The sequence below is a fragment of the Hipposideros armiger genome, unplaced genomic scaffold (assembly GCF_001890085.2).
Source record: "Hipposideros armiger isolate ML-2016 unplaced genomic scaffold, ASM189008v1 scaffold_660, whole genome shotgun sequence".
Classification (NCBI taxonomy): Eukaryota; Metazoa; Chordata; class Mammalia; order Chiroptera; family Hipposideridae; genus Hipposideros; species Hipposideros armiger.
This window is the reverse complement of record NW_017732010.1, coordinates 737,955-753,051: the sequence shown is the minus strand read 5'-3', so window position 1 is coordinate 753,051 and position 15,097 is coordinate 737,955. Positions and strand designations below refer to the sequence as shown.

The following is a 15,097-nucleotide window of genomic DNA, read 5'->3' as shown; positions in this document are numbered from 1 at the left end:
TTTTTTTCTAGGCTCATATTCTACTTGACTGTGGTGAAGACAATGTCTGTAAACCCAAACTGGAAGTTTCTGTAGATAGGTAAGTTTTGCTCCAAATAACAAATAGTATAATAAGAAATTTAAATGGAAGAGCACATTTTTCTATTCAAAGTAATAGTATATTTTAATGAGAATTAGTTATATTAGAAGATAATTTATGATTTTCTATAATAGTGAATCTGTCAGTCTTGAGCTTTAAAAAATATGCACTATATTTTCACTAGTTGTCTAGGTTGACAGATTTTTTTCCCATTCAGCATTGAGGAGTGTTATAAAGTAATATTATATCCTCTTAAAGATACATTTCATTATTAATATACCCTTAAGGGAATCTGATTACCATTTATATGATATATAAATTAATTATTAAGAATATTGTGAGAATCATGACATGATTAATTCAGCTTTTTGGAAAAAATTGAGAATTAGCAGGTACATAATAAGAAATTCCTTCAGTAATAGCTATGAATGATAGTGATATACAAACGACATCACCATTTTCTTTAAGAGAAGCACTGGATTTGTACCCACTGTGCTATTTCCAGTTTTCTGTGGAGCTGTGAAGTAGTCTTAAAATATCCTGAGACACTGTTGAACTAGTCATCTGTATATTTATCTCTTGGTTCTTTGAATAGTCATGTTCTCCCCACGCAGTCTTTTTCATTGTCCAGATTTGTATTAACTTGTAGAGATCAAAAGAAGATCTACGTTGGCGATGACAACCCTCTGACATTGATTGTGAAGGCCCAGAACCAAGGAGAAGGAGCCTATGAAGCAGAGCTCATTGTTTCCATCCCCCCACAGGCTGATTTCATCGGGGTTGTTCGCAACAGTGAAGTAAGCAAGCTGCCTCTTTAAAAATCGAAATACACTCCTAGGTCTCGTTAACATTTATGAACTGCTCCCCTATTTAGTGTAGTGCAAGCTTAGCCATTCTACCTAAGGCTAAATTGCTAGACAATAGAGTGCCTATCTTACATAATTCCTTTCAACCCTAATACTTTGCCTAATGCATTGATAGGGCATGTTTAGAATTGCTAGCTAAGTGCCTGAAACAAGGTCAGACAGATCAAGTGTCTAAGCCTGTTCATCATATAATTTGTCAGAGGTAATATGGTTATGTATCTAAGTCCTCAAGGGATCTTTCAGAAATACTTTTACATTTAAATGTGGCATTGTACACAATTCTGGCTTTTCCCTTACTCCCCATTTGCTCAAATAGATGTATTTGCTTTGTAAAACAAGAAAACTAAATATCCAACTGTATGGTATTGTCTAGGAATTTATAGTCTTATGGCTTCTGCGTGTGTGTGTGTGTGTGTGTGTGTGTGTGTGTGTGGTCATTAATTTATTTTTCTTTCAAATCTTTTTCTTTTTCTATCAAAGGCCTTAGCAAGGCTTTCCTGTGCCTTTAAGACAGAAAACCAAACCCGCCAGGTGGTATGTGACCTTGGAAACCCGATGAAGGCTGGGACTCAAGTAAGACATTTTAATTAAATGGGTATTTTTTTCTTCTAAAGAAAATAGCACATTTTTCTATGGGTTTGTCCATAGTCATTTTTTAAATAAACACTTCAAAATCGTGTCTTTGAATTGGTTTTGGTTTAGAGGTCAGTGATTAGCAGAATTTAGTTTTGACTAAAGTACTAAAATAATGGGGTGTGCTGTTACGCTGTATTCAATTAGCTGGTCTTTACACTGCCTTCACTTTGGTAAATGGATGAGAACATGGTTTAAACTAAGGGCTGAAATTGTAACTTTGATATTTTAAATCACTGCTTTAATGAATCCTCGAAGCTACCCTGACAGATACCAAGACTGTCATTCTTAGGTGAGATAGAATTATGTTATTAACTTGAAGCCTATATGGTTGTCCCAAACAAGATCAGGGAGCTCCCTGGTTGAATCAGGTTCCCCTGCCCGTCGTGGAGAAGGTAGCCAGGGGCTTGAGAATAAGCACTCAACGGGGCACTTCCCAAATCCTCTAAAAACTAAACAAAATATACTTTGCAGAATTCCTTGGATCAAGGAAAATTGACGGTATATTTTGTCACCTTTCCAGTAGATATGGACATTGGAAATGGGAAGATCTGTGATAATCTGGAGCTAAATATTCCATATTTACCCTTAAACAACATCTCGCCTATTAGATATTGTTAAAGGGCACAAACTTACAACTAATAGTGAATAAGTCCTAGAGATCTACTGCTCAGCATAGTGATTACAGACAGTAATACTGTATTATAATCATCAAACTTGCTAAATGACTACAGCTTAAGTATTCCAACCACAAAAAAGAAATAATTATGTGATATGATGGAGGTACTATCACTACAATGATAATCATATTACAATTTGTAAATATATCAAATCAACATGTTGTATACCTTAAATTTATACAATGTTATATATCAAATATATTTCAAATAAAAATTAAATATTCTGTATTTCTTTAAGTATATTTTCCATTAAAACTCATTATTATTTCTAGATGTGTGATCTCTTAGGTAAGAGGGCTTGACCCAATTACCCTGAATTCCATTTTTTCATATATATTTAACACAATGTTTCATTAACAAGTGAACATAGTTTTTATTTTTTCATTTTCTCATTCTCTCTAGCTTTCCCACTCACAGCTCATTCAGTATAGATAATTCCAAATTCTTTCAAATGGCCAGCTCCAGGCTTTGTAAAGTGGGAGACAGTTTGGTGAAGTTTCCCAGAAATACCTTTTTATGTGTCATATATGATCCCCAAGAAGTTTGCTATCTCTTATCTTTAACAATTCACTTTAACAATTTTCCACCTGCAGAAGTTAGGATGTTTGGCGTTGATGGCGTTGTGAGCAGTATGGAGAAATTACTCATGCCTTCTTTTGAAGTTTTCTTACTCTTATCCAAGAACCATTTTTTTCTTCTGGCTCCATTAACACAAGTTCAGTTGTTAGCTTCCTGTAACCAAATCATTGTGTGTGATGGTTGTCCTTTCATTGGATCAACAACATTTGCTTTTGTATTTTTTAGAAACGTAATATTATAAGGAAATATAATTAATAACTGTTGTTAAATAGGCTCCATTATGGATTGGCCCAGGTATCGTAAATTAAAGAGATCTGATGGAAGATCAGATTTAATTATCTTTGTTAGAGTACTTTCAGTTTTATTGAAAGCTCAAAAAACCCTGTTTTAGGACATTTTTTATTTGGACATTGGATTTGAAATTTTACTAATTAGACACTGTTTTAACTAACATTTAAAATATTACCACTTTTTCTTCCTTCTTCAGCTCTTAGCTGGTCTCCGTTTCAGTGTGCACCAGCAATCAGAGATGGATACTTCTGTAAAATTTGATTTGCAAATCCAGAGGTATATACACAATTTTTTCAATTTATAATAACTATTGAGGAAATATTATTTGGTATAAATATATTATGTAATATATTTTAAACATTATGGAGTAGAATAGACTAAAATTTAAGTACTCGATTATACCATTTTTAAAAATCAATATTTATATCATAAAAATAATTTTATTGTCAGTTTCACGTTTGTAAGATGAAACTTGTTAAGAACTACAACTTGTTCATTGTGTTGGAATTAAATGCTATGAAATAATTATTTCGATTAATGTATTTTTCATTTCTTTGTTGCTTTTAATTTGTTCATTTTTAGTGTCACTACATTTGCCTCTCTATGATTTTAATGATGGTTATTCAGTTCTAAATATATATTTTTTTCTTTTTCAGCTCCAATCTTTTTGACAAAGTAAGCCCAGTTGTATCTTACAGAGTTGACCTTGCTGTTTTAGCTGCTGTTGAGATAAGAGGGTCAGTATGATCATCAAGTTGAGTATCTCATTCTCATGATTTAACTACTTTAAAAAGTAGTTATTTTTTTTTAAAGAAACTACTAGGCCCTCTAGCTCCCTTTGGATATTAGGCATTCCATGATTAGTGGTGGTTTTACGAGAGCTGTAGCTTCTGAAGAAAGAAGGTTCCAGGTGTGTATTCAAAAGCCCCAAATATTTATTTGGTAATCCTCTGGATAGAAACCAGACATGCCAATGTCAGGCACAAAATAAGAATACTGAACTTTCATGCAAATTGACATCAATTCACCTGTTACATTAGATTCCACTAAGAATTGTGTGTGTGTGTGTGTGTGTGTGTGTGTGTGTGTGTGTGTGTGTGTGTGTGTGTGTACGTACACATACATATATAGGTTTTTTTCCTTTTAAATATGTAGTGTTCTTTTTTTTTTAGTTCTGATTTTATTCATTTCGATACAGGGTAGTTTTGAAAATAACTTGACCATATGATTTTTATATTCATGGTAGGTTCTCTTTGGTCATTTTTTAGAGTCTCAAGCCCTGATCATATCTTTCTTCCGATTCCAAATTGGGAGCACAAGGAGAACCCTGAGACTGAGGAAGACGTTGGGCCAGTTATTCAGCACATCTATGAGGTTTGTGGTTGTTGGATTGAACTGATACCTGGTAGAGAACCAACAAAGAGATAAGCTCCTTTGAAAAAACAAGTCTGTGTAAATTTTATGTAAACTGTGCATAGTTGAAGTATGTACCAGAGATTTCTTTGAATTTTTTCCCTATTATCCTTAAATTAATTTTTATTAGACAGGTAGCTTCAACTAGTTAAAGAAAGCAATTTATACAAATGGTTGTTTAAAACCAATTAGTTCTACTTGAATAAAAGCAATAGGTCATTGAGTACTTCCCCATGGACATTTTGCAGTTCCAGTCTGACTAAAAATCGAAAATGCCTATAGCAGATCATCAAAATTTTGTTTCTGCAGATAGAAAATTTTCTATGCCAGCTCTCATCAATAACTTTTTCATATTTTCCTCTTTGGTTTGTATTTCATCCTGACACATACTGCCCTACACTAGAGGCAAAGGTTGAGTTTGATCTCTTTTGCATAATAACAGTCATGTTGTCATAATAACTCTGGAAGCTGTTGTTTCAAATCCTGTTGCAAATGATTCCTAAAGTTGATGTGTAGGGGAAAGATTATAGAATAGATTTTTGCTCAAAGCATTTACATTTTCTTTTCCTCATTAGCTGAGAAACAATGGTCCAAGTTCATTCAGCAAGGCAATGCTGAATCTTCAGTGGCCTTACAAATATAACAATAACACTTTGTTATACATCCTCCAATATGATATCGATGGGCCAATGAACTGTACTTCAGACATGGAAATCAACCCTTTGAGAATTAAGGTAATGTGCTTAGTATACTGCAGCTTTTCATTATGATAACATTGTATTGCTTTTTTTCCTAAACCTACAAAAGAAATGCATAAAAAAACAACTATTTTAATCCACAAACCCATTCTACAAAAATAGTTTATAACCAGTACCCCTAGGATTAAATTGTTTATTTGTGTAATGAGTAAGTACAAATTCTATGAAGTCCCAGTGAACCGTATCTTTATGTGGTGTTTAGTGAGCCTCAGGAGATACTTGTAAGTGACCCAGGTTGACTTTGGTTCCATCATATTGTGATTTACAAACATATGACATTGTTTCAAGGGTGTTGTTGAAATTTTTGTCTTCGGGATAGGATACAACATTTTAGTGCTGGCTCTCTTGACTTAGGTGACCTAGAAAAATGTAATTTTATGGAGTCTATATACTTTTGGATATAGTTATCTCCATCTTGGATAAGAAGCTATTGCACAATTTGGACTAAGGAAAGTTAAGAAAACAAAAAATATATACTCATGACTGACATTTCTCACAAATGTACACTGTGAGATTGTAGTCTCTTTCAGTGTATTTTATCAGTTTCCCCTTTAGGCTATGCAAGGAGAGAAAATCATGGCTAGGCAAAGGTAACTTTTTTTCTACATAATATTTATTTTCTGTGCTTTTCGCCGTATGTATTAAGTGGTGAATTTTCTGTCATACCAAATTTTCAGTCACTGTGCTTTAATCACACATAGCAGTTTATGCCGAAATGTCAATGTAAAATGTTTTCCATTATTATTTATCACATGTATTAATGTAACCATAGGTCTCAAACTCACAAACAACTGAAAAGAATGACACAGTTTCTGGGCAAGTGGACCGGAACCATCTCGTCACTAAGCGGGATCTCACCCAGAGTGAAGGAGACATTCACACTTTGGTAAGCACCATTTCTACAACAAACACTTTAAACATTTAAAAATATGTGATTATAGAACCAATGCCAAAGAACATTTCAAGAATAACAACAGCTGTGCTTGATAGAACTACATATATTTTTATACCATTAAGTCTTCTTACTTTCCTTGTTCCTTGTCACATTAATGCCAGATTTTCTTCAGATGATCTATTTTTGTAGATTGCTAAAAAAATATTTTCAGTTCCAACTTTCTGGTGTGACTGCACTCCTTTATCTGACCTGTTTCTTGGCCTCACCCTAATCTTTGAGGCTTTAGTGCAGTACTGCAGGAAAAACCCAAAAGGCCTCAACAAAAATATATTGCAAGAAAAATTAGCATTAGGATTAACTTTTGTTGAGTCGGCCTATATAATGACAATAGTGTTATAAAGGAGCTTCTCAATTAAGATTTTGAAATTTATTTTGAAATTCTGCAAACCATCCACTAACAGAGAACTTTGGTATAGTGTTTCTTATGCTCCTTAGCGATCACCACTTACTTTCGCATCATCAAATTCCATGGTCCTTCTTAGTTCTCATCAGTTCAGCTGCTCAGTGACTTTAGGCACAATCAATCTTTCCCCCAATGTGAAACACTTTTTTTTTTTTTTAACTTTTTAAAAAAGATTTTATTGGGGAATTGGGGGAGGGAACAGCGCTGGGGAATCAGGGGAAGGGGAACAGACAAGTTGCTGTCGTTTTTGTTCTTCAGTCTAGTTGTGGAGGACGTTGCTTCACTGGCCCATGTTGGTATTATCATTGCGCTCTTCCTGGGTGAGGCAGATCAGTCGCCGGCCTCTGGACGGCCACTCACGGTGGCTCTTGGCAGCTCACACTGGCTGCCAGCTGCTCATGCTGGCTGCCAGCCACACACAGTAGCTTGTGGCATCCTACTGCAGCAGGGGCTGCAGCCTACGCCATCGCCGGCAATTCACGGCAGCCCAGCTCCAGGTTGAGCTGTTGTTCAGCATCTTAGCTGTAGAGGGCAGTGTCACTGGCCCTCATATGTAGGATCCGAACCGGGGCCCTGCTGCTCAGAGCTGGCATCCCAAGCCAGCTCTTAACCAACGCGCCACTTGGCCGGCCTCCTATGTGAAACACTTTTCATTTACTTCTAGGACATTATTCTCTCCTGGTTCTCCACCTACCACAACTGGCAACTTGTTCTTAATCTCCACTTCCAAACTTTGAACCGCTATAGAGGATTCCAGGACTCAGGGCTCCAATTTCCAGTCTGCTCCACCTATATTCATTCATCAGATCTCTGCTGTCCAGTATTGTAGACACCAGCCACATTTAAGGTGTTCAGTAGCCACATGAGACTAGTGGCAACTACTTTGGGAAGTGCAGATATCTCCATGCTGGTGATTCCATCACTGTAGAAAGTTCTGTCAGACAGTGCTGCACTAGATGAGCTTATTCACTGCAGTGGCTGTAAAAACCACCTCTATGTAGATGGCTTTGGTTTATTTTTCCCAACCTTCTACTGGAACTCCTCTTAAGTATGTAATAGGAATCTTAAACTTAATTCTAAGAACATACCCTTGAGTTTTCCCAACTCTTCTCTTTCTACAGTGTTCCACATTTTAGTGAATAGCAGCTCCATTCTCTGTCCAAAACCTGAGCATCATGCTTGACCAGTTTTCTGGTTTTCTAAGTTTCATACTTTTTGCGCTTACAGTTACATTCCTGATCCATATTAACTTAGTTTTTTTAATGTGGTGTGAAGTAGGAGCCCAGATTCATTCTTCTCTGTGTGGCTATCCGGTTGTTCCAACATCATTTGGTGAAAAGACTATCTCCTTTGAATGGTCTTGGCAGCCTTGTTGAAAATGAATTGACCATAAATGTATGGGTTCATTTCTGGACTTCCAGTTCTATTCCATTGATCTGTGCATGTATCCTTATGCCAACACCAAACTGTTTGAATATTGTAGCTCTGCAGTAAGTTTGAAAACTGGGAACTCGGTGTCCTCCAACATGTTCTTCTTTTTCAAGATGTTTCGGCTGCTTGGGCTCCCTTATAAATTTATATTCCTGTAAAGTTTCACATGAATTTAAGATCAGCTTGTCCATTCTACAAAAAAGGTAGTTGGAATTTTGATAGAGATTTTATTAGACCTGTTTGTCAATTTGGGAGTGTTGCCATCTTAATATTAAATCAGTTCTTGAACATGAGCTATCTTCTGTTTATTTAAGTCTCCTTTAATTTCTTCCAAAAATATTTTATAGTTTTCATTGTACAAGTCTTGCACTTCCTTGGTTAAGTTACTTCTATGTATTTTATTCTATTTGGTGCTGTTTTAAATAGATTCTTAATTTTGAATTAAATTGATATTTAATTTCACTTTCAGATTTTTCAGTGCTAGTATATAGAAATACAACTCATATATGTTAATCTTGTATTCTGCACCTTTTCTGTACTTGTTTATTAGCTCTAATAGTTTTAGTGTGGATTCTTTAGTTTTTTGTAAATATAAGATGGTTATCTGTCAGTGGAGACAGCATTTATTCAATTTTTTTCTCGTTTAATTGTACTGACTAGAACCTTCTCAACAATGTTGAAAGAAGTGTTGTAAGTAGGCAACTTTATTTTGTTCTTGATCTTAAAGGGAAAGCATCTGTTCTTTCACCATTAAATATAATGTTAGCTGTGGATTTTTCATAGATGCCCTTTATCAGGTCAAGAAAGTTCGCTTCTATTCCTAGTCATCAACTGGTGGCACCATTTACTAGATCGCATTGTTGCAAGATGTGCACATATGACATGGCTGATGCAGTTTGGCCAGCACATAGGAGATGTGAATGAGTATTTGTTACCTTTCGCTGCTTGCCTTCAAGGCACTGATACAAACACTGAATGTGGCAAAGACCATTACAATGCCACTTGATTTTTACAGGTCTGACTGGAATAACTGTTAAAGATTCACTCTGTGTCTTTTTCTTTTCCACAGGAGTATTGTGATCTGACTTTCATCTCTTACTAAAATCATCATGTTCTCGGTTTGCCCAGAATTTTGAGAATCTAGCCATAGATTATCAGAGGAATGTTGAGTTCTAACCATAAAAATAAATCCTTTAATATTATAGATCTTATCCTTCTATAACAAATCATTCATCGAGCCTCATATTAGCTTGTACATTTTAAACATTTCTGGCCTTCACATGAAATGACTAATATGTCTGATTTTCAAACGTTAACAAGATGACAGAATGACCTTTTCTTGTAAACAAATGTCTCGTTTTGGCAGGGTTGTGGAATTGCTGAGTGCTTGAAGATTATCTGCCAGGTTGGGCGACTAGACAGAGGAAAGAGTGCGATCTTGTATGTAAAGTCTCTACTGTGGACCGAGACCTTTATGAATGTAAGTGGACAGATGCAGCATTTAGCACACTTATCCATTTTTCCAAGAAATAAAAAAAGTGTGATACCTAGGAAATCATTTCATTGTTACTTCCATACAGAAGGAAAACCAGAATCATTCATATTCTCTGAAGTCATCTGCTTCGTTTAATGTCATTGAGTTTCCTTATAAGAACCTTCCAATTGAGGATATCTTCAACTCCACATTAGTAAGTTATTAATTTGGGCAAGTAGCATAAATGCACTTAGTTTAATGCTATAGATGTTTTTATTTCATTTTAAATAATGTGAGTTATACTATTTTGATAATTTAAAGTAATTAGGAGTTGATAGGGTTATAATTTAGTTTAATAATATTATTTTACTCCCACACCCCAGAATTATTAAAGGTAGACATTTTACTTTAGCATCTTGTCCTATGTAAGAGATTCTTAATATATACTAAATTTCATAGGGGGTAATTTTGGAAATGTCTGCAAGAAGTGAAGACATTTTAAAGATCCTTAATTTGAGGATTAAAAATGGGACCAACACATAATAAACTGGATTGGATTATCTAAAAACCATTTCAGTGGTGACCAGAAGTTCACCTTTTGTTGAGAGTTTTATGCAGATATGTGCCTGCTCTCTTGATACCAGATATATATAACCATAGATTATCATACACAAGAAAAGAAAATGGTGTGAATACCATTAAAATAAAATATAGTAGGCATTCAGGTAGTTGTGGAATAAGTCAGTGAGCTATTTTTAAAACTCAAACCTTTTTCTCCCCTGACAGGTTACCACCAACGTCACCTGGGGCATTCAGCCAGCGCCCATGCCTGTGCCCGTGTGGGTGATCATTTTAGCCGTTCTGGCAGGATTGTTGTTACTGGCTGTTTTGGTGTTTGTAATGTACAGGGTAAGTAATGGACTTAGGAAGAGAGGGAGAGAGGGGAGAAGCTGAAGAAAAGGGGGAAGGAGGGAGAGAAGGAAGGAGGAATGGAAAACAGGAAGGGAAGGATTTAATGATGATGCATAATGAGCACTACGAATTACTTGAAGGAAGAGAAATTGTAATAAGCGCCATTTCAATTTTCCTGGTGATAACATACTCACTTTAAATGCTTTTAATATTCTTCACTGATGTGGGAGTAATATTAGTTTTTCTTCAACTGACAGATGGGCTTTTTTAAACGCGTTCGGCCACCTCAAGAAGAACAAGAAAGAGAACAGCTTCAACCTCATGAAAATGGTGAAGGAAACTCGGAAACTTAACTGTGATTTTTTTTTTTTCTTAAGTTATGCCGTATCAGGATTAGAATTACCAACGTCTTTATAGATTTGAGTTTCCTTCATGAGAAATCAAATTCCAAGACTTTATTTACTGCTGATGGTGCCCATTGGTATTAACCACAAAATAAGAGCAATATTTGTAAACCATTTCATTATAAATAAGTTCAGACATACATTTAACACATGTTCACTGACTTCTGTTTTTAGGTATTTAAATAATAAAATTTCAAGTGTTAGTTCTTCAATGTACATAAGACAGGTAGTGCCTGAGTTACCACTTTATGTAAGATAGTATCTCCCACAATTACTATTTCTGGTATGTATGTTGGATTTTGTTATTTGTTGTTGTTATTCTAAAGCAATCCAAATCTGGACCTTAGCACCCACATCTTTTGTACAGGTACTTAATGCTAATACCCATTACACTACAGTTGAGTTTTCAAGCTACTAAAGACTTTATAACTACATGAACTTAGATTTTAATATTATCTACTGGTAAACTTAAAAGCAAAACAAAAAAACTTGACCCCGTCAAAATTCTCTCTATAATAGCATAGGTACAGTATTTTGTTTTGATATGAAACGTGGGTACATGTAGTTAAATTTTTATTTATATTTAATCTACAATTCACTTTATTGCATTTCAATTTGTATAAGATGTATTTCAAATTTTTTAAGCCAACCTATACTAAAAATTAGTTTTATAATCAAAACTGCCTCTTTTATGTAATAACTTCATTTCAGGTAAACACCATGATGCTTAAAGCCATATGGAGTTGGAAATCATTTCCAAAGTACATTTATCCCATTGTATTCGTCTGGCCATTTACAATACAAAAAAAAAAAAAGGCATTTAAATTGAAAAACTATGTTGGTAGTTCTTTGATGGAGTTGCTTAGTAATAGTATGTTGTTAAATTAGAGCAAGAGTTTTTAGTTGGGATTAATTTATTTTCCTCCTATATATGTATTTTTTCTTATATTTCCAAAACTGTTACTGAGAACAGGTCAAAATCAATGAGAGACCTTTACAACTTATAGGAACCCGCATCCAACCCCTCAGCCCCACGGGAAATGCTTGGAATTAAAATCCTTCAAGTAGCTCACTGGTTTACTTCTTGCAATAACATGATGCTACTCACATGGATATTACCTCATTTTGAGCAAGGTGTAATGTGTATAACCAGTCTCAGCTATCAAAATGACTTCTAAACGGTACTTTTATAATCAATTTGTTATTGGAAACCTTTTAAAAATTTCTTGAGTTTATTATAAATTTTCTACAATTTTTTTTATAAAAGCTGCACAGGTGGCAAGTTGTAGTTTTATATGTCTGTAGGGTGATAAATCACATATTCCTCTAGAAAATTTATTCACCATTCCTCAAACCCTGGGGATAACTATTAATTATACCTATTTTTGTGCAATTACATCATGTTATGCATTAGAATTTGAGGGTTTAATAGCTTTTTAACTAATCTTCATTAGACAATGATAAGTATTTCCCTTAAATAATTGAATATTTTTTTACATTTTAAAAATAGTTGAAATTTATCTTGCCATGCCTTGTGTTATAATTCCCTACACAAGTGGCTATAGTCGTAACTCACATGTAGGTGAGTTATACAAGTTAGAACATTGACAAGACCCTATATTTAACTTTAGTGAATTTCAAAGTGAATAGATTTTGTAATATAGATTCTATTAGTAGCTTAAGAGATCTTAGTCATACACAATAAGTATTTTTATTACCAATACATTTTTTTTTAAGAAAAAAGTATTTTTATCCTAGGGCCTGCCACCAGACAGTCACTAAGTTGTTCTTTAACAACTTTCACCCTACCTATTTTCCCACCTAATAGCAATCATTCCTGAAAATATATATTGGATAGAAATTCACTCTTTGGGGAAAAAAAGTCTGTATTTGCTTTTGCACAATCTATTCTTTTTATGGCCTCTATAATCTTGTATAGGAGATTGAAAGATGTTATTGGCAATTAACATGCTGTTTTAAATTGCCTTTATGAACTGTAATCTTAGGCAATAGTATTTTCTTTGAAAAATGAAAATTTATATCTCTAAAAAATATGGTAGAAGTATAATTTAAAAGCCTATTTTTTGACAAAAATGTTTGGGAAAATGGAGGGATTCTTTTTGCCCTAAAATGCATGTGAATATATTTGGGTACATGTCAAAAAATAATCCTATGAAAACTATTTTAATTTTCAAATAATTTTAAATACTACTGTGTGATTTACTGAGAATTAAAATCCATTTTGAGTATAAAATTCTTATAATCTGATTCAGTTTAAAAACACATGAGTAAAGTAGAGAGTATTTAAAGCATTTGATATTGGTAAGAAATATTGATACTATTGTTGATTTCTTATATAGGCATTTATTTCAGAATTGATATTTTGAAAGACATTTATATGAGAGACATTCTTTCCTTTTCTTCCCTTTACCTTTCTCTTGTATTATTATAATTCTGATTAAGTTCTTAATAATTTTGAAATATAAAGCAATTAATCAAAATATTAGTGCCACAATTCTACCTGTGTTATGAAACTACTTATTCATAGTAAATTCTCATTAATACTTTATATTTATATAAAGAGGAAATTTAAATGTTAGTAAGAGAGACTATACTGGCTTTTTTAAGTGGGCTGTGAGATTAATAGTGAGCCGTTATCCTAAGAGATTTATGTGGCAAAATTATCATATATAAGAGATGCGCTGGTTTTTATAAGGCAAACAGAATTTGTAAGTTGATAGATGTTCCCATGTTGCAGAATGTAGTGCCGAGCCTGGTGAAGGCTAAGTCCTTCTTGGAATACCTGTGCATGACCATTGCCTTTCTCAGTGTCACCTTGTTTGTACTCTTGGATAGCTTGTAATTTGATAAAGAAGAAAAAATATATATAAAATTTGAAAATTGAATATAGAATAAAAAACAGTGAATGAAATCGCGTAATACTCATTGTTTTGGAGAGTATCCCTTTTAACTTGTTGGTACATTAGTTTGAATGATGAACCTGATGACATGCAGCATGCATGCTTGTATATCATTGTCCTTTCTGATACATAATGAATTTTTTGGGAGAGGTACTGAAACTTTAATTTTTGTTGTCGTTGTTCTCAAGTGCAATATAACCATGTAATCAAACACAGATAATTTCAAAGTTATTAATTTAGTAGAACTAATCTAAATGGAGATTTATTAATATTTTTGTTAGCAGGAAGGAGTGATTCTGCTGTGGAAATACAAATGAAGTTATTTACCCCTAAAAGGTCTGTTCTACATTTTATTTCAGGCTGGACATGAACTATTCCCTTTTAGTTCTGAAATGCTTTGAAATCTCTTAAAGTAACTTGGAACCTGTGTATATCAAATTAGTTTGCTACCTAAGTAACATAGAAAGTAATTTTCTTTATTTAGCTTCTCTTGTGATCACCCACATTGGGTGAGACATGAAATGAGTATGTTCTAAAAATTGTCATTTGCTAACTTGATTTGAATTTGTGAAAACTGGTACAGTGTTCTCTTTAGTTTCCAATGTGTAACTTGTGACTATACAATAAACTTGAGTATATTGTGCCACTTTTGTGTTTAGACTATATTTTCCTTCTATGACGTTTTTATTTTGTCTTTTATTCACATAAGCAATCAATCATGCACTAAAAGGATGACCCTAATGAGGTGACATACCTCTCTAGATGCCTGAATTCTTAAGAGAGTTAGTTATCTGAAAAAAGGTAACAAAAGATTTGTGTTAGATAGATCAATAGAATTCATCCAAAGTGAAGCACAGAGGGAAGAAATAAATAAGTAAAGATTTTTTTAAATAATAAACAGTTTCAATGATCTGTGTGACAATCTAACAGTGTACAAGAGGAGTCTTAGGGAGAGAGAAAATGTGTCAGACAAAATATTAGAAGCCAAAAAGCTTCCAAATTTAATTTTAAAAAGCAACCTACAATTTTGTAAGTTCAGTGAACCCCAAGCAGGACAATCACAAAAAAAACATTAATTGTGCACATCATGGTCAAACTCCTGAAAACCACAAGTTGGAAGGGGATTACCTCATCGACTTGAATTCCTAAATCTCATCATCTAAATCATCTAAATTAGGTATGGGTAAGGACTGGATTATGAACCATCCTGGGGTACAATTCCTCTCTATATGTGGAGCTATGAAACTGAAGAAACAAGTCACTGCTCCATAACATGGTGGGACAGGCGTATGATAACA

General features: G+C 34.0%; 1 protein-coding gene across 2 annotated transcripts in view; it reads left to right on the top strand.

Annotated features, from left to right (window-relative positions):
* The window catches only part of ITGAV (integrin subunit alpha V), an 81,072-nt gene extending 66,627 nt beyond the window's left edge, over window positions 1–14,445 (top strand). For both annotated transcript variants that reach the window (XM_019626135.1, XM_019626134.1), the window contains exons 19-30: window positions 12–79; window positions 729–876; window positions 1,426–1,518; window positions 3,325–3,404; window positions 3,785–3,865; window positions 4,397–4,502; window positions 5,117–5,275; window positions 6,072–6,185; window positions 9,455–9,568; window positions 9,669–9,776; window positions 10,349–10,471; window positions 10,732–14,445. In XM_019626135.1, coding sequence (XP_019481680.1) covers window positions 12–79; window positions 729–876; window positions 1,426–1,518; window positions 3,325–3,404; window positions 3,785–3,865; window positions 4,397–4,502; window positions 5,117–5,275; window positions 6,072–6,185; window positions 9,455–9,568; window positions 9,669–9,776; window positions 10,349–10,471; window positions 10,732–10,827 — 1,290 coding nt within the window. In that variant the 3' untranslated portion in view covers window positions 10,828–14,445. The remainder of the gene's footprint in view (window positions 1–11; window positions 80–728; window positions 877–1,425; window positions 1,519–3,324; window positions 3,405–3,784; window positions 3,866–4,396; window positions 4,503–5,116; window positions 5,276–6,071; window positions 6,186–9,454; window positions 9,569–9,668; window positions 9,777–10,348; window positions 10,472–10,731) is intronic.
* The last annotated feature ends 652 nt before the right edge of the window (window positions 14,446–15,097 follow it).